Raw genomic sequence first — 23,651 nt, 5'->3', positions numbered from 1 at the left:
CCCTCCTCTGCCCCCCTAAAAACAAAACATTAATTGGTGAAAAATAAATACACCTGGGATGGAAAAAAAAAACATACTTACCTTACATCCAACTACCTCCCACCACACCTAGGCCAGAGTGACATAATGATCCTTCCGGACAGCTACGTTTGAATTATGAGGATCCCAAATCTTGCAAGGAGGCTCTCCTGCACTGTGATGGAGCTTCTTCTATCATTTGGGATCCTTAGCATCCGCAGGATATTGCCGGAATGCCTTTTGCTGGGTGGGGCACTAATAAATAAGCAGACCTTGCATTTTGGTGCAAGGTCTACCATATTTGCTGAGTCTGAGCTAGGCACTCTCCAATCAGCAGGGAGCATGCTCTTTCCTGATTGGAGACCTCTAGTTTTGATCCAGCTGCCGGTGTGACAAACCCCTGCAGAGGGGCCTTCTCTACAGCATGCTGTCAAAATACAGATTTTTCTACTTTTATTCTACTAGCTGTGAAAATTCTAAAATCGACAAACTACGGTATATATATTTGAAATTTATCAACCATTATGCTTTGACTACCTATCACATTTCTTGAGGGCCTAAAATGCCAAGGCAGTACAAACTGTAGATAGTCTAGGGTATTTATTACGAGGAATGGAGAGTATTTTAAAATAAAAAATAAAGTAAATGTGTTTTTTCTTTTCACATAGTCTTCATTTTAATAAGATATTCCTTGCACAAAGCTTGAGCATACTTAGAATTAGACCCCAAAACACATTCTGCTACTCCTCCCGGAGAATGGGGATAACATAGTGGGAGTCCCTGGAGTGCCGGGACAATAGAAAGACCCACAATATGGCTGGCAGTGGTAGTAATCTGGCACTGGTATTGAATGACGCTGGCTGTACAGGCACTGGTTCTGGCTGGTGCTGGCACTGGATTGCACTAGTAATAGATGGCACCAGTAGTGGCTGTACAGGCACTGGTACTGGATGACACTGATACTGGCTGAACAGACACTGGTAAAAGATGGCACTGGTACTGAATGACACTGTTACTGGCAGGCACTGGTACTGGGTGACACTGGTTCTGTCTGGTGCTGGATGACACTAGTACTGGCTTGCACTGGTACTGAATGACCCTGGTTCTGGCTGACACTGGTTCTGGCTGGTACTGAATGACACTGGTTCTGGCAGGCACTGGATGACACTGGTAATGGCACTGGCTGGCACTGGATGACATTGGCACTGAATGACATTGGTTCTGGCTGGCACTGGAACTTGATGGCACTGACAATGGTACTGGATGACATTGCTACTGCATAAATTCTGTCTGGCACAGGTAATGGATGGCACCGATAATGTCTGGCATTGTCTGGCATGCCTGACATTGCTCCTGGCTGGTACTGAATGACACTGGCAATGGCACAAGATGACATTGGTACTGAATGGCACTGGTTCTGGCTGGCACTGGAACTTAATAGCACTGGTTCTGGCTAGAACTAGTACTGGATGACATTGGTACTGAATACATTCTGGCACTGGTACAGGATGGCACTGATACTGTCTGGCACTGGTGCTGGATGACACTACTTCTGGCTGTTATTGGATTACACTGGTTCTGGTACTGTCTGGCACTGGTAATAGATGACACTGGTCCTGGCTGACACCTGTTCTTGATTGCACTGGTATTGGCTGGCGATCATGGAACTCTCCTTTTTTAATAAGGGCTGCTGCACACCTAGGCGGATTTAGCCGCACGATATCTGCAAAACACAGATTCGCATTGAAGTCAATGGAGGCTGTTCAGACCTTTGGGTTGCGTCTTGCGGGAGAAAAGTTGCTGGAACTATTTTAGGGCAGTTTTCACAGCAAAGTCAATCACAAAAAAAGTGTGACAAACGCACAAAAACAGCTCAATCACCTAGGTGTGAACCTGGCTTCACTGATGACTGCGTGTAAGATGAAAGGGCCAGCAGGCCACTAACTGCGGCCATTGTTTTCATTTTGTAATGCAGTGATTGGCCATGGCAATCATGTGCTACAGAGCCACTTTCATTAACTCTGTCCGTTTTTTTCTGACCTGCACTTTCAATTGACAGTGCGGATCACAGGTACTGTACTGTACTGGTGCGTGTGCCAGGAGAAGCACCAGCACTGAAAAAGCTATCTAAGTGACAGCTGTCTTTGCTCTCTAGAGCTAAAGCCAGCTGTGCCCGCCCCATCGCTTGTCTATCCCTCCAATAAGCGTTGAAGAAGAGAATGATGACTGCGGGAGAGTGGTTACTGATAGCTTCTGCTCTCCATTGGGAAAGGAGGCTGAGAGCTGTCCGGTCAGTGGTCACATGATCGCTCAGCTATTGGTATAGAGAGCTAGAGAGATGGACACTGAAGCTGTCACACCGGCTCTAAGCAGCGGAAGGGGTATGTTTTACTCTCCCACCAGGTCTCTTTTAAATATACGAGCAATATGCCTAAAGTTTAAAAAAGATATTAAAAGTAACCAATTCCTTGTGCAAACTAGATGTAGTATTCTTGTCACCACTAACTTGCTTAGCTGTGCTTTTTAAAGCTGAACTCCCAAAAAACTTCCTATGTAAAAATGAATTACCCCAAATGATGTGTGTCCTGTTGGTGGATTTTGCTGCAGGTAAAAAACGTAGAACACTCCTGGTTCTAGCGCACATACAGTGAAGGCTATGTGAGGTGCACGTCTCCACTTCCTCTATTCATAAAACATGTTATATTATTGTATAATTTTCACAAATTACAAGGCGTTCTGTGATTGGAAGGGTGGATGAACGTCACAATCTCCATAGAGCTAGAAGTCCAGAGTTTACAACACTGTCAGAATGAATACTTTTTTTACCTAACTCAGCAGCATCCACCAATGGGACCCACATCATTAGGGGTCATTCATTTTTACATAGCAAATGTACAAATATTGTTTTTTTCCTGGAGTTCAGATTTCACGGTAAATAAAAAAAATCCTTGTCCTTTATTTCTATCTTTAGACCTTGAAAGAACAATAGTAATATTTTGCCGTATTGTGTTTTTCAATTCATTACTGATTTGACACTGGGCTTGCAGACAATAGTTCACTAGCCATAAATCATTCTTTTTTAATAAAACAAAAAGATACAATTCATTAAAGTTACTGGAATTTGAGAATGGTAGGGAGAAATGAAATGACACGTGTAAGAGATTCTTGCAACTAACATGTTAAACTACTCTTCCATCCCACTAAAAAAAATGGGAGTACAACCCTGATATCCTGCACCTCCTCTGGTCCGCCCCATGGTTTCCTCTCCCCCCTGGGATTTTTTGATGAGAGGGCATCGTCTGTTTAGTTCTCTTATCACACGGCCTCTCATACTGCAAACCTCATATGGCTCTAGCCAGAAAGACTGGCCTAGAAAGACCAGCTTTGTTAACCAACTTTACTGGCATGCAGGTGGTAATCTTCTTTAAGTCCTACAGGTAGAAGTTCCTCCATGAACAATCAGGTATGTTTGTCTGTTACATTTTGTATGATCTCTAAATCTCTCCTATTGCTTCTTGAAGGCAGATAATTGAATTGTAAAAATGAAATAAAACAAGAAATTTAAAGATTTGATAAATACTGCGCTGATGTCATTATATTTACATTGTATTTTTTTATGAAAAATTGTCTTATTGTTACTGTTACTTAAAATTTAGAATATAATAGTACATCACTGAGTAGTCCCAAATCTTAGAAAAGGCATTAGACACCTATAAAAAAATAATAATTAATTATAAATGTAAAATCATACAAACGTTGTCAACCTTACACCAAATAAAAGGATGTGAAGACGATTGGTTCTTAGTGAATCTTGTTGTTTTATATTCTTTATCTAAAAAGCCATAATGCCTTGCCTAATATTATTTAATAATAATTATATTCATTATTAAAAGGAATAATAGACGTAGATAATCTTGGAAATTGGATGGATATTCTCCAGTTCAGGATAATGCATACAGTGCTCTTTTTTTTACTGTATCTCTGTGGAGGCTGCCCTTGCAAACTTTTCCTACTGAAAATGTTATATGCCAGGCTATTATGCTAATCGATTGACTTTATTTTTTGATTACGGTTTGAGTCAATGAGTTGGAACAAGAACAGATCACGAGTTCTGACTTTACTATGACTGTGGTTGCTGCATGATTGTTCCAGGTCAGTGTCTCAAACTATTGAAGCAGGAGACAGCTAGGCAAATAGCATCTTTAGAAAGAGCTCAGTAACTGTAGAGATGAACGAGTGGTATTCTATTAGAGTTGGCTACTGCGTGAGATCTCTAGCTGTCAGACTAGTGCAGTTCATGTATATAATGTTTGCTGTGACTCATGTGAAATGGTATTCACGAATGTTCAAGTATATAAATTTATATCCACATAATATTATGCTAAAGGCAAAAGTTCAATAATAGTATTGCAGGCTTGTCAAAGTGATTTTTAACTGGATTGCCGTGTCATAAAAATGTCAGAAAGTCATAAATGTTGACTTATCTAAAAAAAACTTATTAGATAAAGAATAGAGTATTTTCAGTGAGTAAATATTGTAAGCGTTCTTGCAGTTTTCAACTCTAAGTAAATTTTGTCTTTGACATTTTTAAATGTCTCTGCTTCTATATCTGTAAAAAAGAAGTCAAGACTACTGGACTCTGTATTTTTCTTGAAGACGTTTCACTGGTCATCCAACCAGCTTTCTTAATTCATTAATAATTGAGAAAGCAGGTCGGATGAACAGTGAGACGTCTTCAAGAAAAATACACCAAGTCCAGTTGCCTTTACTTATTTTTTTACAGATATACCATGACCTGGATGAATGAGAAGCTTCACAGACATTTTAGATGGAATTTATCAAAACAGGAGCAGACAAAATCTGGAGCAGATTTGCACTCCAACCAATCAGCTTCTCTGTATAATTTTCAAATCTTAACTGAGCAAACTGAAGAGAGATGCTGATTGGTTGCCATGGGAAACTGCTTCAAATTCTGTCTGCTCCAGTTTTGATAAATTCCCCCCTTTGTGTTTCTATATTTCTCTCCTGTATTGCATATAGAGATATAGAGAAAAGAGAAGAACTAAGTTACAACATAGTTACATGATAGTAACTAAACATAGTAGGTGAGGTTGAATAAAGACAAGGGTCCCTCTAGTTCAACGTGTGTGTGTGTGTGTGTGTGTGTGTGTGTGTGTGTGTGTGTGTCTAACCCTTCCCATATCCTTGTATATGTGAAGTGAAAGAAGAAACTCATCTAAAAGTTTCTTGATTTTATCAATGCTTACAACCTCCCAGCTTAACAAATGTTGTGATTGTGAAATGATGAAATGTTCCGATTAGCCACACAGGTGGTGACTTGCAGTTTACTATTGCATTTACTACAGTGTTCCCACTTCCCTGGATTCATCCCGTTCACAGAATGCATAAGACAGTATACAAGAATTATCTAAATGTATCATATTTCCAGGCTAAAGATAGTGTGTGACCCATGCTTTCCATCTGCTTGTCATTAGTGCACTGTTGTTGTCCAGTTGTGATTGGTGAACTTGGTAAAACTGGTATTTATTGTGTCAAAAAGTTGAATATGTATACTATGTAGTAGGCAGCGGGGATGGAAAAGGGAGCTTAGCGGTTTTGCACTGTCATTAGAAGATAAAAACTCCTTCAAATAGACAGTAATGCCCAATGGCAAGCTTCCCCATACCATTATCAAATACTGTATAACAGTGCAAATGGCTTTCTTTAGCGGAAAGGTTTCTGGGTGTGTTGATGAGTTGGATAATTTGAAATATCCATGGGCTGCACGTGCAGCTCCAATCATTTATTGGCAGGGGCTGTCACCACTATATATTGCCTGTTTTCTGAATGGAGTTCTCCAGGCTCACTAAAAGTGAAAAGCCTTTAAAAATAAAATGTTATACAAAATATATAGTGTTCTATGAACTAAAAATGACTGCCATAGAAGGACGTCTAAAATGTGTATTGTATTTTTCAGTGAAAGAACCCTTGCACTATGGGAGACTGGGAGTTTTTAGAGAAGTTGTTGGATCAGGTGCAGGAGCACTCCACAAGTATTGGAAAAGTCTGGCTAATGGTGCTTTTTGTGTTTCGCATCCTAATTCTTGGTCTGGCGGGAGAATCCGTTTGGGGCGATGAACAATCAGATTTTGTCTGCAATACGGATCAGCCTGGATGTCCAAATGTCTGTTATGACAAAGCCTTCCCCATCTCTCATGTGCGCTTCTGGGTGCTTCAGTTTCTCTTTGTTAGCACCCCCACGTTATTTTACTTGGCACACGTTATTTATCTGTCCAGAAAAGAAGAAAAGCTGAAGCAAAAAGAGGAAGAGCTAAGGGCTATGAGTGACAAGGACCAGCAAGTGGACCGTGCAATAGCTGTCATTGAGAAGAAACGTCTAAAAATCTGTATTCAAGAGGATGGTAGGATCAAAATCCGAGGAGCGCTAATGTTGACATACACAATCAGTGTTATTTTCAAGAGTATTTTTGAAGCTGGTTTCCTGCTTGGCCAGTGGTACTTGTATGGCTTTGTGATGCCCGCATTATATGTGTGTGAGAGAACCCCATGTCCTCATAAAGTAGACTGTTTTGTATCTAGACCCATGGAGAAAACTATCTTCATCCTTTTCATGCTAGTAGTGTCACTGATCTCTCTAGTACTAAACCTCCTAGAACTGATTCATCTAATGTGTAAGAGTATGGTTCATGCCTTAAAAAAATATTCCCCCTATGTGCCTAATACAAAATACACAAAGGAAGAGGATATTTACCCAGGGAAATGCTCTGAGGCAGCCAGTGCACCTTTTCAGGACAAGTCTTACCTGTACCTCCCCATGACTGAGAACATTTCCTACCCAGCATACAAAGTACAGAATGAGGACAACTGGGCAAACTTCAATGCTGAGAAACATTTATGCCTCAGTGCAGACAAACAGGCACTAGATCATTACAGCAACAGTCCCTTTAAACCTGTTTCTCCCAACTCCCATGCTGTTGTCGAGAAGCAGCCAAGCAGAGCCAGCAGTTCGGCCTCTAAAACACAGTATGTCTGAGAGAACTGCCTGTGTTATTCTTTCACTGTTCATGCTATGAGCATCTGGTCTGATTGGCAGTACTGTTGTAGTTCTATACTAACGTTAATATGTAGTACAAGATTACATTAACTTGAAATGCTGCAGTATGAACTGCAAATTTTAGCAGATCAGCTCAACTAGGACCTTTATCTGGACCTCCTTCATGTCCTTCATGTTTTCTTACTTTAACTGTGAATGCTAGCTTCTGTGAATCATATCAAAGCAGGTGAGACACAAAATTCATGAAAATGTTCCTCTGTTGTGATTCTATGCAATACAAGTCAAAGACTCAAAGGACTTATAAGGTTTCCTCATCTCTATGTATATCTCCATCTGGCTGTATGACCCAATCAAGCATCAGCAGTGAACACTGAGCAACATTTAGGCCATGCAGAGCTTCCTTAATGAGGAAGAACAAGCACTTTCAAAAGTTGGAAACACTTCTTATCATGCACAGTTTTAAAGAACAAGCAGATGTCTCACCACCAATCAGTCTTGGTGACACATCTGCATGTGCATAAAGGCAGCTTTAGTTAGTTTTGGCAAGTGCATATAACATGTTGGCAAAGACATAATAGAGAACATTTATGAAAACTTTCCACAGGTAACTTAAGATAATTTATTATACAACTACAGGAATGCATATACTGGGCCTGACTTATCAATCTTTATCAACCCACGATACCACTTAAAGCTAAACTCCAGTCAGCTAATAAAAATCCAATTTTGGTAGCTCCCCTACCATATAGTAAGGCTCTAATGCTCGTTTAGTCTTGGGGGACATATAGCAGGGATGAAAATCTGTACAATATAAATGGATGATCACACTCTCTCAAAAAGTTCAACTTCTTTATTAGTGACAATTCATGACAGTTACAATAAGATGAAGAGTCCTTTTATGCTAATCAGCGCATAATCATAACTTCATGATTAAGTTCTGATTAGCATGAAACGCATAAGAGGTATTTTGTTTCTTATTTTGCCTGTCATAGATTGTTACTAATAAGAAAGTTAAACTTTTTGTCGGGGGTGGTCATCCATTTATGCTGTACAGATAATTTCACCAACAAGCTAGATGAGCACCCAGCACAAGAGCTGGCAGGACCAACCTGGAGTAATATTCAGTGCACTCGAACAGAGAGGAATATTTACCATATTCCTTGGTCCACAGGCAGTCAGCACTCTACTCCAACCCTGTAATGCAATGCTGCAATATACAGTACAATACAATGTAATTCATTTTTGTTCTTGGGTTTAGATACCCTTTAGGGTATTCTCAAGCGACCTCCCCAGTGATATTAGCATGCCCTATTGTTCCATTTTCTATCCCTTAAGTCCTATTGATTAACCATGGTCAATGTACTTAATCAGAATCTGATATAATTATGCGTGATTGCACCAATTCATTTCAATACTTACATGCTTCTTGAAAGTAAAAATATCTTACGCCTTCCAATTATTGCATGCACTAGTATCATGGATTATAATGGGCAGGCAGGCTTATTTCTTGGACAGCTGCCCAGGACCTCTAAACAGCATAGAATTTTATGTTTGTCAATCCAGGATGAAAATAGAGCAGGTTAATTGAAGTCTGGGCAGTCACCGGTAAGGACAACCCAATCCCCAGTCCACTGCTAAAGCATGGATCCTTCTGTAGACAAACAAGGCTCTAATAAAGTTATTTACGTTTTTAGATGGCAAGGCAGCAAGTTCATTATGGTTGACATAACTGGAATAAAAACCAATACCAATTTAGAACTTATGCTTGAAGGTCGAGAAAACATCCTCTGTTGGGGGTTCTTGAAGACTGAATTTGAGCAATAAGATGGAGGTAAAGCATAGAATAAGGGACCCTTTTCCACCACTTAACAGGATAAAAAAGTATGATCACCCATAAACCATGTAGTTGTTCATAAAATTCACCTTTCTATACCCAACGGGGAAATTATGTATTCTACATAACAAATATTTTATTAGCACATTCATATAAAATGCACATTGTCCAAAACCATTCTCTTCTCCAATAAATATGCACATAACACTTTTTGCACTATGTCCCTGCACTTTTTGCACTTTCAGAATTATAGCAGTTAGAACGCGTCAACAAATGTCAACGGATTTTTGAAACAATATTCGTTGCTATAGTTCACAACAATAAAAAAAACGCTGATTTAGCAGTGGGTAACACCAATATGTCTTCAATTACCTGTGGATTGGTTTACATACATTTCTCACGTCTTCTACTTCTTCCCCTGTATTAAATTTTAGCAAATGGAGGATCAAAACCTGACAGATAAAACAATGGATATTAGACTTTGCGATTGACTTTTATGCTATGTACTGTTATTTATTGAAGGGTGTGTTACTTGAAATCTATACAAAATAGTGTCAAGGCCAGATTTTCATGAACTTCCGGGGTAAAACACAGGGATGACTTGTATATATATTTTTTTAAATAAAAATAATGATTTTTTTTTTTACTTTGATAAATGTCAGTGTGATTTTTGTTTAAAATACTGTGTACCTCTCTGTAATTAGCTGATGACAAAGAAGAAGAAGTCCAATGTACAGTAAAATCTGAAACATAATGCAGTTTACTGATGGAAAATAGGCTGTTCATTGTGCAAGGGAATTTTTCATTAGCAAATGTTGTGAGAATTCAGTTTTCAAAGAATGCCCAATCACCCAATACCCAAGAAAAAAAAACATGTATGCACAGGATTGGATGATGAAAGTCAGCAGAGCTTCACCTCATTCACTAAGCTAAGGGAAAATTCCCCTGCAAAGTGCATTTGTGCCTCACTGGCCAAAAGGAATGTGCAAGGGTCAGGTAAGGGCAGAAAGCATCAGCCACCAGTAAGTGCAAAAACATTCAGCCATGACAGGTAGGTTTGGGAGGCTGCTGTCGGTATGTGTAGGTACCTCTAGGTGCCTAAGTTTCATGCATACCGCAGGTTGCCCCTTCTCCAACTGACACAGCCTCTTTAATCTATGAACTCTCAACAAATGCTATTATCAGACACATTTGGGATTACTCAGTAATGCAGTTTATTAAGAAATGATGATGTGGAAAAGGCAGTAACCCCTAAAGAAAGGATTTTTTTTAATAACCCAACAGTTGGGCTAATGGCAAATCTCTGCACGTGTTAACGATTTTACATATACATCTAAATGCACAGATGTTGAGTTGTAAGGTTGGATGTGGGGAATGCTGGAAGTAGGCCACATATGATGCATAAGGAGAAATAGACTATTTGTCCATAATTGTTCCCAACATAGCACAAGTGGAATGCTATGACAGGAAGTCTGTGCTTAAAAATGTTATCAGATATACATGTTCACACACAATACAAGATTAGTGGCTCAGATGCAACACCCCAAAATAAAGACTTGGTTCCAACACAGCTAAATACAGTTATAAGATATATCTTAATTGTTTTACCTACCAAAATTTTGGAACTCTGTCCGGGCTGCCTTTTGATTCTCACATTCTCACATTGCATGGCGCAAATTAATTTGAAGTTTCGAAAATTTGATAAAAACTTTATATTTTCCAGCATCAGAAATGTTCTACCAACCCCAGTGGTAGTCTTCTCTTAAAATAAACTTCTGGAGGTTGTATTTGCTTTCTCTAACTTTTCTGTCCTGCCACCCAATTCATCCACCGGAGCCTGGAGAAAAAACAAGTACTTCTGGCTATGGAGACCTGCCACCTACAATTTTGTGTCGGGTGCTTGAGTGGACAGTCACCAGGAGAGGGTATTATTAGAGCAGTGCAAGCAGCAATCCAGAGCAGACATAGAACATACTTATTGATTTCTTACGTGGGCTTTGGTGAGCACAGGGAGCAGTAGGAGAGCAAATACAGTCATGGCCAAAAATATTGGCACCCCTGCATTTCTGTCAGATATTGCACCACTTCGCACAGAAAATTGTTGCAATTACAAATGTTTAGGCATTCTTGTGTTTATTTCTTTTGTTTGTATTGGTATGACACAAAAAAGTGGTGAGAAAAAGCCAAATCTGACACATTCCACACAAAACTCCAAAAATGGGCTGGACAAAATTATTGGCACCTTCTCCAAATTGCAAGAAATTATTTAATTCCACGTTTGTGATGCTCCTGTAATATGTAATTAAACTCACTGGTATCAATTAACAGGTGCTGACAATATAGAAATCCCACCGACAACCAGTTAAAATGGTGAAAAATTGACCTGCTAATTAGCCTCTTTAGCAATCCTGTTGCTGGCAATTTGCTGCCAATGATAGGCTGTGGTGTATTTTGTTTTGGGGCTGCCCTAGGCAAGATGAAACTCAGGCACCCCCACACTAAATTTGTCCCACCCCTTCCTGTTTAAGACTTTTTGCATAACCTGCTAGTATGTTGTGCTAGGTACTAGCAATTTATTATTCACACGGGTTACACCACACATTGTTGCAGCTGGCAATCTTTTAGACACTCTATATCACTCCCAGCGCAACTACTTGTCGTTTTATATTTTTGCATAACCTGTCAGTAACTGGATACAGCGCATATGCTGTATCCAGCTTTTTACATGTTCCGCTATTAGCGTAGCAGGAAAGCTGAGGGCTCAGGTGGGTTCTGCAGGGTCTCAAGTGGGCTGTGCAGGATCTGTGGTGAGCTCTGCAGGGTCTATGGTGGGCTATGTAGGGTCTCAGGTGGGCTGTGAAGGATCTTTGGTGGGCTCTGCAGGGTCTCAGACTGCAAAGCCTACCTGAGACCGTGCAGAGCCCATCACAGATCCTGCTAAGCCCTCCTGAGACCCTGCAGAGCCCACCATAGACCCTGCAGAGCCCACCATAGACCCTGCAGAGCCCACCATAGACCCCGCAAAGCCCACAATAGACCCTGCAGAGCCCGCCACAGATCCTGCACAGCCCCTCTGAGACCTTGCAGACTTCAGGGTCTCAGGGGGGCAGTGCATGATCTGTGGTGGGCTTTGTGGGGTTTATGGTGGGCTCTGCAGGGTCTCAGGCTGCAGAGCCTTCCACAGATACTGCAATGCCCCCCTGAGACCCTGCAGAGCCCACCACAGATCCTGCACAGCCACCCTGAGACCCTGCAGAGACCACCACAGAACCTGCAGAGCCCACCACAGATCTTGCACAGCCCACCTGAGACTCTCAGGTCTGCACGGTGGGCTGTGCAGAATCTATGCAGGGCTCTGCAGGGTGCCTTTAACAGCACAGTGTGATCATCTTTCCTGCTGCTTCAGTCCAGCCTCCTCCACCGCCAGACTGGTGCTGTGGGGACCCGTCCTCCTCCACCGTCTGACCGGCACTTTGGGAACCTGGCTTCCTCCACCACCCGACCAGAGCTGCAGGGCCCTGCCTCCAGCCCCGCCCTTGACTCCTCCTGCCCGCCTCCTCCTGCTTCTCCACCTTCTCGCTTCCTCCTCAGCTTGATTAGGCAGCCGAGGCTCACTGTTTTGGGGGCGCCATTTTTGTCGCCCCTCTAGAAAGTCCCCCTACCAAGGCAAACGCCTTGATGATAGGGTCGATAGTGTAACCTGATCCTAATGTATTTATATATTCATAAAAAATATTTTAAATGCAACTAGCGTAAGTACCTGTATTTGACCTGGTAACACCGTCTTGTAATGCTTTGTGCAGCAGGAGAGTCAATCAGATATGCTGCATGTACATGTGCTGATAAGGTAAAATCAGTGTGAGCAGATAGGTAAACCGCTGCTGCTTCTCCACTATCCAATCACAGGCTGGGGGCAGGGAGGTGACCCTAGGATTACTACTTAATTGCAACAGCAAAAAGGCAGGTCACCAGCCTGGCTATACAGTCTTGCAGGCCTATGTAAACCTCAGGAGTAAATGAACAGAAATAGAAATCCTTTGGAAGGTAAGACAGCTTCCATATACTGTATGTATATCAACGTATTATTTTTTTTGCTGTTTGCCTGTAGTTTAGCTTTAAAGTAGAAATCTTAGTATTCTTCTTACAACTGGAGTTTGTATTATTGTGTTTATTATTGTGCATTTACTAAAAGAGGCTGAACCATCCACATTGTTATCCACAGAACGGACAAAAACACATCAACCATTTGCCTAATGGGCTAAAGCCTTTACCTGACCCTGTACCTAGAATGGAAAAGTTTTCCCTTCCCATGTATGAGAGCTAACTCTACAGACGACAAAACTTGTTTTTCCACCTGACCAAATATTATTTAACTTGGCCGGTGTCTCCTAACTTTCACTAATATCTATTTCCTTCTGCTTCCTGACACTCAGTACCTTCATTAGACTGGCAGACACATCTCCATCCAACACCTTATTTGTGGCAAAACAGCAGATTTATCTCAGTTTTTAATTACATTCTAATTCTTCTCATGAGAGCAATCCTGGTAACTTTCCTATATTAATACTTTTATTTTTTCCAAAAGTCAACAGCTTAACACAATACCATACAAAAAGTAGTAAACAAGTTAACTTTAATTAGGTTTTAAAGAAGAACAGACCTTACTGACACTATACCTCCCACCTTTCTGAGATGAGAAAGAGGGACACCTTTCACACCCTGGGACACCCCCAGTTCTGCGGACCATTAAAGGAAAACTCCGGGAAATGTTTTAACCCTTGCAATGGGGCTACTTCCGCACTGCAAAGGGTAACTGCTTGTTTTTGTCTAGGTGCCAAAAAAAGTTATACTCACCTGAACTGCCGAGCCAACTTCCTGCTTCTCTGGTCACCGAAGCGTGTCCCTCTTTCTCCTCTTTTGCACAGATGGAATGTTGCTTGGTGTCCTCTCGTCCTATACGCTGTGTATAGAACATGATGACACAAGGATTCTTAGACCATTACAGAGGAGGGGGAGAGGCTCCAGGGACCGGTCTAAGAACAAGCCGGCTCGAAAGATTGGGTGGGTATAACTTTTTTTTTAAGCGCCTAAACACAAAAACGAGCAGTTAACCCTTGCAGTGCGGTGGTAGCCCCACTGCAAGGGTAAATAAAGTTTTTTTTCCCCCACAGTTCTGCTTTAAGATTTTATATGCCAAATGATTGGTTAAACCTAGATTTTTTTTCACCATTACTTTTCCTTTAAACTGGCATTTCAAAATAAACAAGATAATTAAGCGATAAGATAAAGATTTTAGTGCAGAACAACAGTTTTGGTAGCTAAATAGAAAATTTTCATAGATATCTGTACATCAGACCAAAAAGAGAGACAACTTATGGTGCCCATACACTGTACGATTCTCGTACGAGAATCGCGGGAAATCCCGCAATCGTACGAGAATCGTACAGTGTATGGAAGGCGTGCGACCGTTTCTACTGTACGGTCGAACGTCTTCCATCGAACAAGCAGGCTGGAAAACCCGCCGGGAATCGTACGATTCTCGGCGAGTGAGTGGCCTGCTTGTTCGACAACTGACGAACGGGCCAGTGTGCGCACGCGCACACTGCCCGTTTGCCGTGCTTGCAAGCCCGCCCCTCATTGCAGTCATCGCAAGTACGATCTGCCTGTCCAAGATGGGCAGATCGTACGTTTTTTAAAGTACTTTACAACCATCGCAAGACTAAGGTCACCTATAGGTGGAAAGAGGGACAGAGAGATTTGTTACCAAATGAGGAACAGATGGAAGGTATGCGACACTACCAAATAGGTCCTTGTTCAGGCATTTCCTGTTATGGGGTGACAACTGTCTCCCAGTTGAGTTTCTTCAATGTCACCCTGTCATATGCACCCCTGTTAAAGACTAGAAGCGACCATGTTTAAATACATTGTGCAGGCATGGTCTACTGATTTTACCATCAGGAAGTCAGTCCTAAGCCACGATGTGCATGTAGACAGAAAAAGACTGGAGAGGATCAGCAGCACTGAGATGCAGAGCATTACAGCTATTGCTCACTTAACGACCGAGTTCCGTTCCTACAAGTAGGTCGTTAAACGAATTGGTCGATAAGCGAGGAACTGTATAAGGTACTGTAGTGTTGGAGATGCACAGTACTGTACAGTGTACTGTAAATACAGTACTTACCGAGAATAGTAGCAGAAAACGGAGTACAGTACTGTATCCTAGATGAAGTCGGTGAGACGCCGCACTGCCGCTGCCACATTCCCGCACATACTGTCGGAGAGCTGGTTGTAAGTGCGAGCGGTCGTTAAACAGGTAGGTCATTAAGTGAGGAATAGCTGTATTTCAAAAAGTATTTAAGTTAATAAATAGCATACTTAATATCATCCAGTTCGTTTTTAGATCTACTTAAAGGCTAAGTTTATCTTTCTGATCATGTTTCATGTTACCTCCATATTAAGGGTGTAACATGAAACATGGTGACATCAAATACCTAAGCTTTGTATGCAACAGGATGAAGATGAACTAGTGAGAAAAATGCAGTCTTGATGAGAATGGAAGATAAGGGGGTGAGGTGACTCTAGAGTCAGTCCACACTCCTTACTCTAGCTGTAAGTCCTACAACAGGATTTCTGGCAGCATTTCCTGAGGGTCTGTATCCTGACTCAATACACTATCAAAGGAGCCTGCTGCATCTTGACAGCACTCATGCTATGCATTTTAATCTGTATATTTGATATACACTTTTATTGCACATCTGTGCCTTTTCATTTGCATTTCTGAGTTTTGTATTGCATTTTTGCCATAATAGATGTTTCAGAACAAAAATCACAGTAATATAAATGTATATTTTCTTGTTGTTTAACCATTTAAATGCTTTAAATGGGTAAACAACAGCATGTTTTATGTTCCTTCTTGTACTACAGTAAAGAAATTGCAATAAGCAGTTCTTTTAAATACATACATGTAAGCAAATATAAAATAAATAAATTCATGCTTGCTTCTGGAGTGATTAAAAATAACTGCAAATTATTAGGTTAGCTTGCAGGAGATGTTTATGTCAGCATAAGTCCATATTCATGTGCCATTAGAACTTAAAGAGATCCTGTCACCAACTTAAAACATTGTAGGTCAAAGTATTTTAATGCTTACTTGCAGTATTTTCCCTTTCCATAAATGATTTTTGTATCATTTGCAATGCGCAAGTGACCTTGCTAGCTAATGTGACAACTCCAGGAGAGTCAATTCCCCAGCAAAGCCACCTCCCTTCTTGCACGTTATTCTCTTCTGTGTTGGTCTATGTAGCTGCCAAGGGAGAAAGAAGAGGAATAATATGGGGTGTCACTTGAGTGAAGGCTCCAAGTCTGCTATTGAGTGAAGGCTCCAAGTATTTCTGACATCCAAGATGTAGGCACCCAGCAGCAGCCTCGGGGCTTTTGGATGTATACACAGGGGAGGCTTTTAAGGGTAAATGTATAAAATATGTTAATAAGAAAACCTATTTCGGTATGGCTATCTTTAAGCCGGCCATACATTGGTTGGATTTGAGTCAAGCTGATTTGCCTAGTCTTGGGGCCTTGTCCGGGCAACCCCCCCATTCGACCTTTCAAGGGATCTGGTCCAAAAATCTTGGGTGAACAGTGACTGCAGCCAATCAGCTGACACCTGCCCCTGCCAAAATACAACAGACTACTGGGGGAATGGGGAAATCTCATAGTGTATGGCCAACCTTAGTCCTCAACAGCAATAAACTTTATTGATTGCTGTTTAACTAATACAGAGATAAGTACCAGCTCTGCATTGCTCTGCCCATCATATACACATGTACATATAAACCCCTTGAACTTTCAGCCATAGCTAAAGCAAAAAAAAAACAACATTGCCTACAGGCAGCTTGCAAAGAATATGCCATGAAACTTTTTTTTTGTATTTTAAAATAAGTGTTGTCCGTCACTACTAATACATATGTTCCGATAACTGGCCCACTCTGGCACTTCCTCTGTAGCTTAGACAGCAGGAGGAAACAGGATTGCAGGTCATTCCAAGAGCAACATGTAGCCAGAGATTGGCTATTTCCCAGGTCAATTGCTATGTTTTTGGAGAAGGTGAGATCTGAGTGTTTATCCAGAAGTTAGGGCAATTCTGTCAACCCCATAACTGCAAATTAAGCAAAAAGTAAAACTCCTTGTTTTTTCTAAAAACCACAGGGAAGGCTAGAGTGTCACTGATAAGAGCCATTGATTCTGGAAGGCAGGAAAACCACTCATTACGTTAGTGGAGAAGATGAGCTGCAGAATTTATCTGGCAGAGACAGCCTGAAAAACAAGTCAATAATATCCATACAGGAAACAGGTCATTCCAGGCCGTAACAAGTGCTAGGGAAACCTCTGGAACCTGTTCCGAAAACATACAAGAAAAGGCTACATAAGGACTCTTTGGTGGCTGCCCTGTGCACTATGTCTACATACCGTAGAAAACAAGTGATTGCCTATTTCCTGACTTATGTTTGCAAAGCTTTGCTAATTTCCTAGCTTTTGCCAAAATCAGATCCCCTAAAGCTTGGTGTTTTTCTAAAGCACACACTTGTCCCAAAAATTGCTCTAAATAACAAGCTGACAGTATATGCCATCTCAAATATCTAATCACTAGTATAAGCATGCTCCATTCTGAAAGCCAATAATAACTTATGTTTGAAGGCTAGACAGCCTGCATCTAAGTAATAGTTGATTTAAATCTTCTCTGAAAAATAAACTTGACTCAATTGTCTTTAAAAAGTAATTTTGTCTCTAGAAATCAAACAGATTAATTCTGAGGACTTTAGCTGATTGAAGAACAAAGGCTTTCCTATATTTTTTAGTGGCACAGCCATTTAGATTTCTAAATATAATCACCTAACAATTTTGTCTCAGGTGGGAGGGTTGACAAAGTGCAGATTATTTATTTAGTGTCTGTGCTCACACTGCTACAAAATCGCTAGGGGATGACAGCTAAGTATGTTTTTCAAGTCCCCAACACTGACAGCAAAGACAATCTGTGGAGTGGTCACATGTAGATCCTAATTCTTTGATTTCTTCCTTATGAGTATAAGGCCCCTTTCACATGGGCTGATCAGGAGGGGATCCGTGATTGGAGCAGTATGGATCAGATGTCACTACTGTGACATGTGTCCGTCCAGTTTTTTTCCTCCATCTTGTGATGGAGCAAAGAACTAAAACTGCCGGACCTCTTGTCAATCTAGGGAATTGGATGTAAAATACATGTGTCCATTTAAATCAGATTACCTCGATCCAGCACGATCAGGCCCAGCAAAACAGATCTCCGATCTGTTTTTTTTTCCAGACTTGAACCGCAGTCGGGAGTAACAGTGTATAAACAGACGCCGGTCCATTTACATACGGCTGCCCATAGACTAGCAATGGGTATCCGATCGGGTCTGCTTGAAAAACTGACAGGCGGACCAGATCGGACCGCCCGTATGAAAGAGACCTAATTGTTAGAGGCAAGAGAATCTCATAACCGTTATGTACATCAAGATAAATTGTTTTTTTTAGAAGTGTTAGAGTTTTATTTAAGCTTCCCCCCAACCAAAAGTTTCTATTTAATAGTCTATAGAGTGAGGTCAAGTTTGAACTCATATCAGGTTTATTGCTCACTGTGACCCTATTTGGGGAAACACATGGGAAAAAATTATTACCAGGTGAATAAGAAACAATGAGCAATAAAACTTGTATTTATTTTATGTAATTTGTTTATCACAGAATATATATCTATATATCTAGAATTAGTTTTCTTTACCTCTCAGAAAAAAAAATGGCTTTAAAGCACATGCATATCCAAGAGCAAACATTTTATATATTGCAGCACACTAGTCCTTAGATTCAGTGGCTATGTTTGTGTTCTAGTTTTTCTGTTATTACCTGCCTGGTAATCCTGCTAGTACCACACTACCTCTTCTAGGGGAAATACACTAACTCTATATGTATCTATTAGCAGACTTCCATATTTGGAATGACATTGATCTAATATGGACATGTGGCCATATAGGGTCAATGATGTCACCAGCATTCCGCCCCTTTGTTTACATGCAGCAATGAGACAGGGAGTGCCTTGGCCGCAGGTGATTGGGCCCGCACTGACAGCTTCCTTCCAGGTTCAGATGAGCTTGGGTTTGTTGCAAACCTAAGCTCATCCCTAATAACAATGTTTAAGGTGGCAGTGCAGCATTATCAGATCACTACAAAAAGTTAGGAGTTCACATAATCTCTGGCAGGATCAGCAGGTATTTTTATGCACTGAAAGAACAGATTTAACAATTTTAAATAGTTTTAAATAGTTCAAAAAGGACCCAATAGGAAAAGTTGGTTGTTTACATACTTTGGGGAACATGCAGGAGAGAATGACTTAACCTTCTTCTTCCCACGGAATTCTTAATAAAGGATCCACTTATGCATTTGCGGGGAAATTCCTGTAATACCAGTCACCTTTTGCCTAAGTGGTGTTCAGTTATTAAATATTTGCTATTTCTCATGTTAACACGTTGTATGAAAATGAGTTATAATAAACTAATTACCCTTGAAATTGTTAATATTCCAGATATGTCGCTTATTTGGTTCTAGCTACTGGAAGCTAACAGTGCACAGCTAGGATATTTTTGGTACTGTGGTAGACATCAGGATAAAGCTACTCCCTTGGGAAGAAAAACATTCAGTGAAATTAGACGGAATATAGTTCCTGTCTCACTTAAGTCCTGGGAAAGGTCATGCGGATGGGAAATCACATATTGTATAATGTAGAAGAGCAGCATGAACTAGATGAAAGTTTAAGCACATGAAATGCTTACTACAGTAATACCACATACAATGTAAGTACTAATTAAGAAATTGCAATGCAAAATCATAATTAAAGCTAAACTAAGCCAAAAAAGAATACAGTATAATGATGCTTAACTGTCCTTAGTTTTTTCCCTCTTTTTTTACCTTGTGATTCTGCCAGTAACACACTTCCTGTCCACAGGAACAATGCTCAATCACTGTACTGAATCTATGGAGGAGCAGAGTTGCCACCCTAGATTGTTCCCCTAATTTGGACTATAAACATCTCCCCGTGCTCATCTCCATTACATCAGGTGAAGTGTTTTATACAGTATTTCTCAGAAGATAACTAAAAAGGCTGATAACATTGTTTGATACATCAGTTCAGTGCACAGGAAGCACACTGGATTTCTGTAAGGATCAACAGTTGGGTTTTATATACTTGTGGAAAATGTACTTAGATAAGTGATGTCAGAAAGACATCCTGCTGTATTCCATACAGAATGTAATCAATGTACAGCTTTTACAGCAGATCTCCAAATGTAACAACAAAAAAATGACAAGCCCATCAAAAGATACAAATTTAAAAAAACAGCTTTTGTTGCAATATTCACTTCCAAACCAGAGCTCTCCCTGCAGTACTTCTTTTCTGATGTTCAGACTGATGTTCTCAGTCTGATGGCCTGCATCATTCAGCCTACTTCCTCTGAGCCCAGACTGGACAGTGAACATTTTGTACAGTGTAGCATTTTCATTTATATTGATTAGTACCAAGTAGCCTTGAAATGTTGCCAATTGTAATGTGTTAGCATAGCCTTAGGACATGCTAGCACAGCATAGGATAAGTACTTTTAGCCATGGACAGTAAGGCACCTGCTTGTCATACAGTGCATCAACACATCAATGGAACCCGGCAGAAAGTTTCCGCGACTCCACAAAAAGGTGGCTATGGATGATTCAATGACATTCTCATTTCCTTTCTAGAAAACGGAAAGTTTGGCACCAACTCCTATGGGGAAGTTCTTACCACCTGGAAAATCTCTGTGAGTTATAAAAAGCATTTCCAGGTGTTGGAAGCACTTGTTATGACTCCAAGGCTTGATCCCCACCCAGTTACACATAAAGCTCAGTGTACACTTAATACTTGCAAAAATGTTGCCCATGTATAGGCACTTTTGGTTTGAGCTTGCCTGGAAAGAGAAAAAAAAGACATAAAGCTAGCCATCCAAAGCTCAAATTCCTGCTCAGTCAAATTTTACGTTGTGGAAGGCCCTGCCAGGACCACCAAGTTATTGCATATAATAAAAACAGTGCTTGCATACAATCAGATGCAGATGGTGATTGGTTATTCTGACAGCTGGCAACCGAAGTAGGGGCCATATCCTCATCCACGGTATAGAGAAGGAAGCATTCTTAGCAACCTGTTATGGTGTCTGGTGTCCCCCCAAGCTCACTGACATCACCAGTTGCCAAGAGCTGAGCGGGATCCGTGAGCTGGGCAGGAAGCAAGACAGAGCTGCTGACAGTGCAGTCCAGCGCCCGCCACTGTCCAACATCCCTCCCCCCAGACAGCAAATAAACCCGTCAGTGACCATTCCCTGTCAGCACAACCCCGGCCCCCGAATGAAAGGATCAAAAGCGTCTCACAAGGCGATTACCATAGTGATGGCACTGTATAGTTTATACTGTATATAAAATATGAACTAAATTATAATACACAACAAACAACTAACAGGGGATCTCAGCTCTGAGACAAGTGTCATCTTCATGGTAGTTGTAGGGGAGAAGACAGAAATAAACTTCTGCAGTGAGATTTCACCAGTGGCATCTTTGACAAATGAAAGGAACTGGCGGGTGATTCAACCCAGCATTATTCAGACTTAAAATGACATTGCTGATGTTAGGTGGAATTTACACAAGGTTCAGCCATTGTTTAAGTTACCCATGGACATGCCAATAATAGGTCAATACGATAACATTTGCTTGAACAATCAATTGGACAGGCTAAGAGCCTGCCCTGACAACTACTGTTCTGATAAACCTGATCCATGTTGTGTCCCCTATGTACAATGCAGAAAGCCTGACCCAACTAAGCTCATGGATTATTGACCTACTCCGCTTTGGTCTAAGCTCACTACACTGTAATGGCACACCCTCTGATTCCTTAAAGTGATATTAAAGTCAAAAGATTTTAAGCTATTTCAAATGCTGATGAAATCACTTACAATGTATGCTTACAATAGTTTCCTGCAGAATCAGCATGTCTCCTGAGTACTGGTCCTGACTTCCTCTTTCAGAGTGACTCCTTTCTCAAGCAGAGTGCTATGTATAGGTGGTAGAGTGCTTAGTTTCCAGCAATTGCTTTCCATCAAATTTGTGTGTACCGGTGAATCAAAAGTGGTTGAAATTGACTGAAAACTGCCAAGTGTATGTCCAACTTCAGGCTGGCTATACATGTTACAATTTGATTGTGCTTTCACTAAAAAGGAGATTGGTCAATCAGATTAAAAGGTGTGTGGTCAGTTTAAGAGACTGCCCAGTTACCCTGTCTTTTATTTATTTATTTATTACAGGTATTTATATAGCGCTGACAATTTACGCAGCACTTTACAAAGTTACACATTCACATCAATCCCTACCCTCAAGGAGCTTACAATCTAAGGTTGCTTCATATGTATACAACTTAAATAAAGATGAATATATCCCATTTCTGATTTTTACATCCTTTTATAAAACAAAATTTTAAAAAAACATTTGAAAAGGCTTCTGGTATTTATAACAACACGTTTTTATTGTTAATGCTGTGAAATGCTGAGGGTTGATGGATAATAATGGTCAATTAACAATTATGGAAGGAAAGACTACAATCCATGGCAGCAACCTTACAGTGTAATGGGACATTTCTGGTCCGTGACCATAATGAACATTTTAATTTCACAAAACACAGAAAGAAATGGAACAACATTAACACTACACTTCACCTAGACTGCCAAAATGAAATGAATATTTTTATTTGGAAAGAACGACTGTCAGATGCTGTGGTAAAAAAAGAAAAGACAGCTATTTGGACTTTGTGGAGTCATCCATGTATGGACAGCAGTACTATTTATCATTGCAGTGATCTGTTTGAAGGTTGTGAGTTTCATAAGATAAGTCCCAAAAAAGTGCCGGCTCAAACAGGGTTAAGAAGATTAAGAGTGTGACTGACAAGCAACTGAACGCACAGAGCATGAGAAACATGGGATGCAAGTTAATTCTATCCAGGTTAAAAATAGAGATCAGTGTTTGTCCTGTACTTGCAGGCAAAACTTGCAGTGAAACCATAGAAGGACACTGAAGAGAATGAGGATGGAAATGGTAATCCTTGAAGGAGTAATCTGACTCAGAACGTCATGGTTATACATAATTATACAGCATTTTCATTAAACATCGGATGCAGATTCAGTGCAATTAGAGGATTCCTAATGCCGCCATAGACATAAGAAGCCAGTCTGATGTGCAAGCACAATCCTATCACCTTCAGCACTCTGAGACAGCACTTACCTAAATTAGACTTGTCTTTGTGCATTCATGTTTAGTCCATGGGGCAGACAGGGGAAGTCATACTACAGACACTTCAGCTTATTGGGGGGAAACAACAGCAATACGTGGTCCCGTCTGGCTGTGCTTGCAGAGGAACCGTACCTCCAAATTTTCTGAGGTGAGAAAGAGGGACACCTTTCAGCAGAAAGAATAAAGGTAAGGGGCACATCTGTGGCAAACCCCAGGTTATGCAGATCAGAAAGAATCAATACTCAAATAATGCTTTTCACTACTACATTTGCTTTACACTGGCTCTTTAAAATAACAAATTCAAAAATGTAAAGGTTTCTTGAAAGTTTTAGTCGAGAATAACACGTTCAGTAGTCAAATAGT

The 23,651-nt window shown here is 40.6% G+C and overlaps 1 protein-coding gene across 1 annotated transcript; it reads left to right on the top strand.

The window, feature by feature from the left end:
- Positions 1-5,996: 5,996 nt before the first annotated feature.
- LOC108788300 (gap junction alpha-4 protein-like) lies at positions 5,997-7,103 on the top strand. Its single transcript, XM_018558045.1, has one exon. The coding sequence runs from the start codon at positions 6,014-6,016 to the stop codon at positions 7,070-7,072; it is 1,059 nt and encodes a 352-aa protein (XP_018413547.1). The 5' UTR covers positions 5,997-6,013; the 3' UTR covers positions 7,073-7,103.
- Positions 7,104-23,651: the final 16,548 nt, after the last annotated feature.

This window comes from Nanorana parkeri, unplaced genomic scaffold (genome assembly GCF_000935625.1).
Source record: "Nanorana parkeri isolate BGI_ZX_2015 unplaced genomic scaffold, ASM93562v1 scaffold316, whole genome shotgun sequence".
Taxonomy (NCBI): domain Eukaryota; kingdom Metazoa; phylum Chordata; class Amphibia; order Anura; family Dicroglossidae; genus Nanorana; species Nanorana parkeri.
The sequence above is the reverse complement of the archived record's forward strand: the minus strand, read 5'-3'. Positions and strand labels throughout refer to the sequence as shown.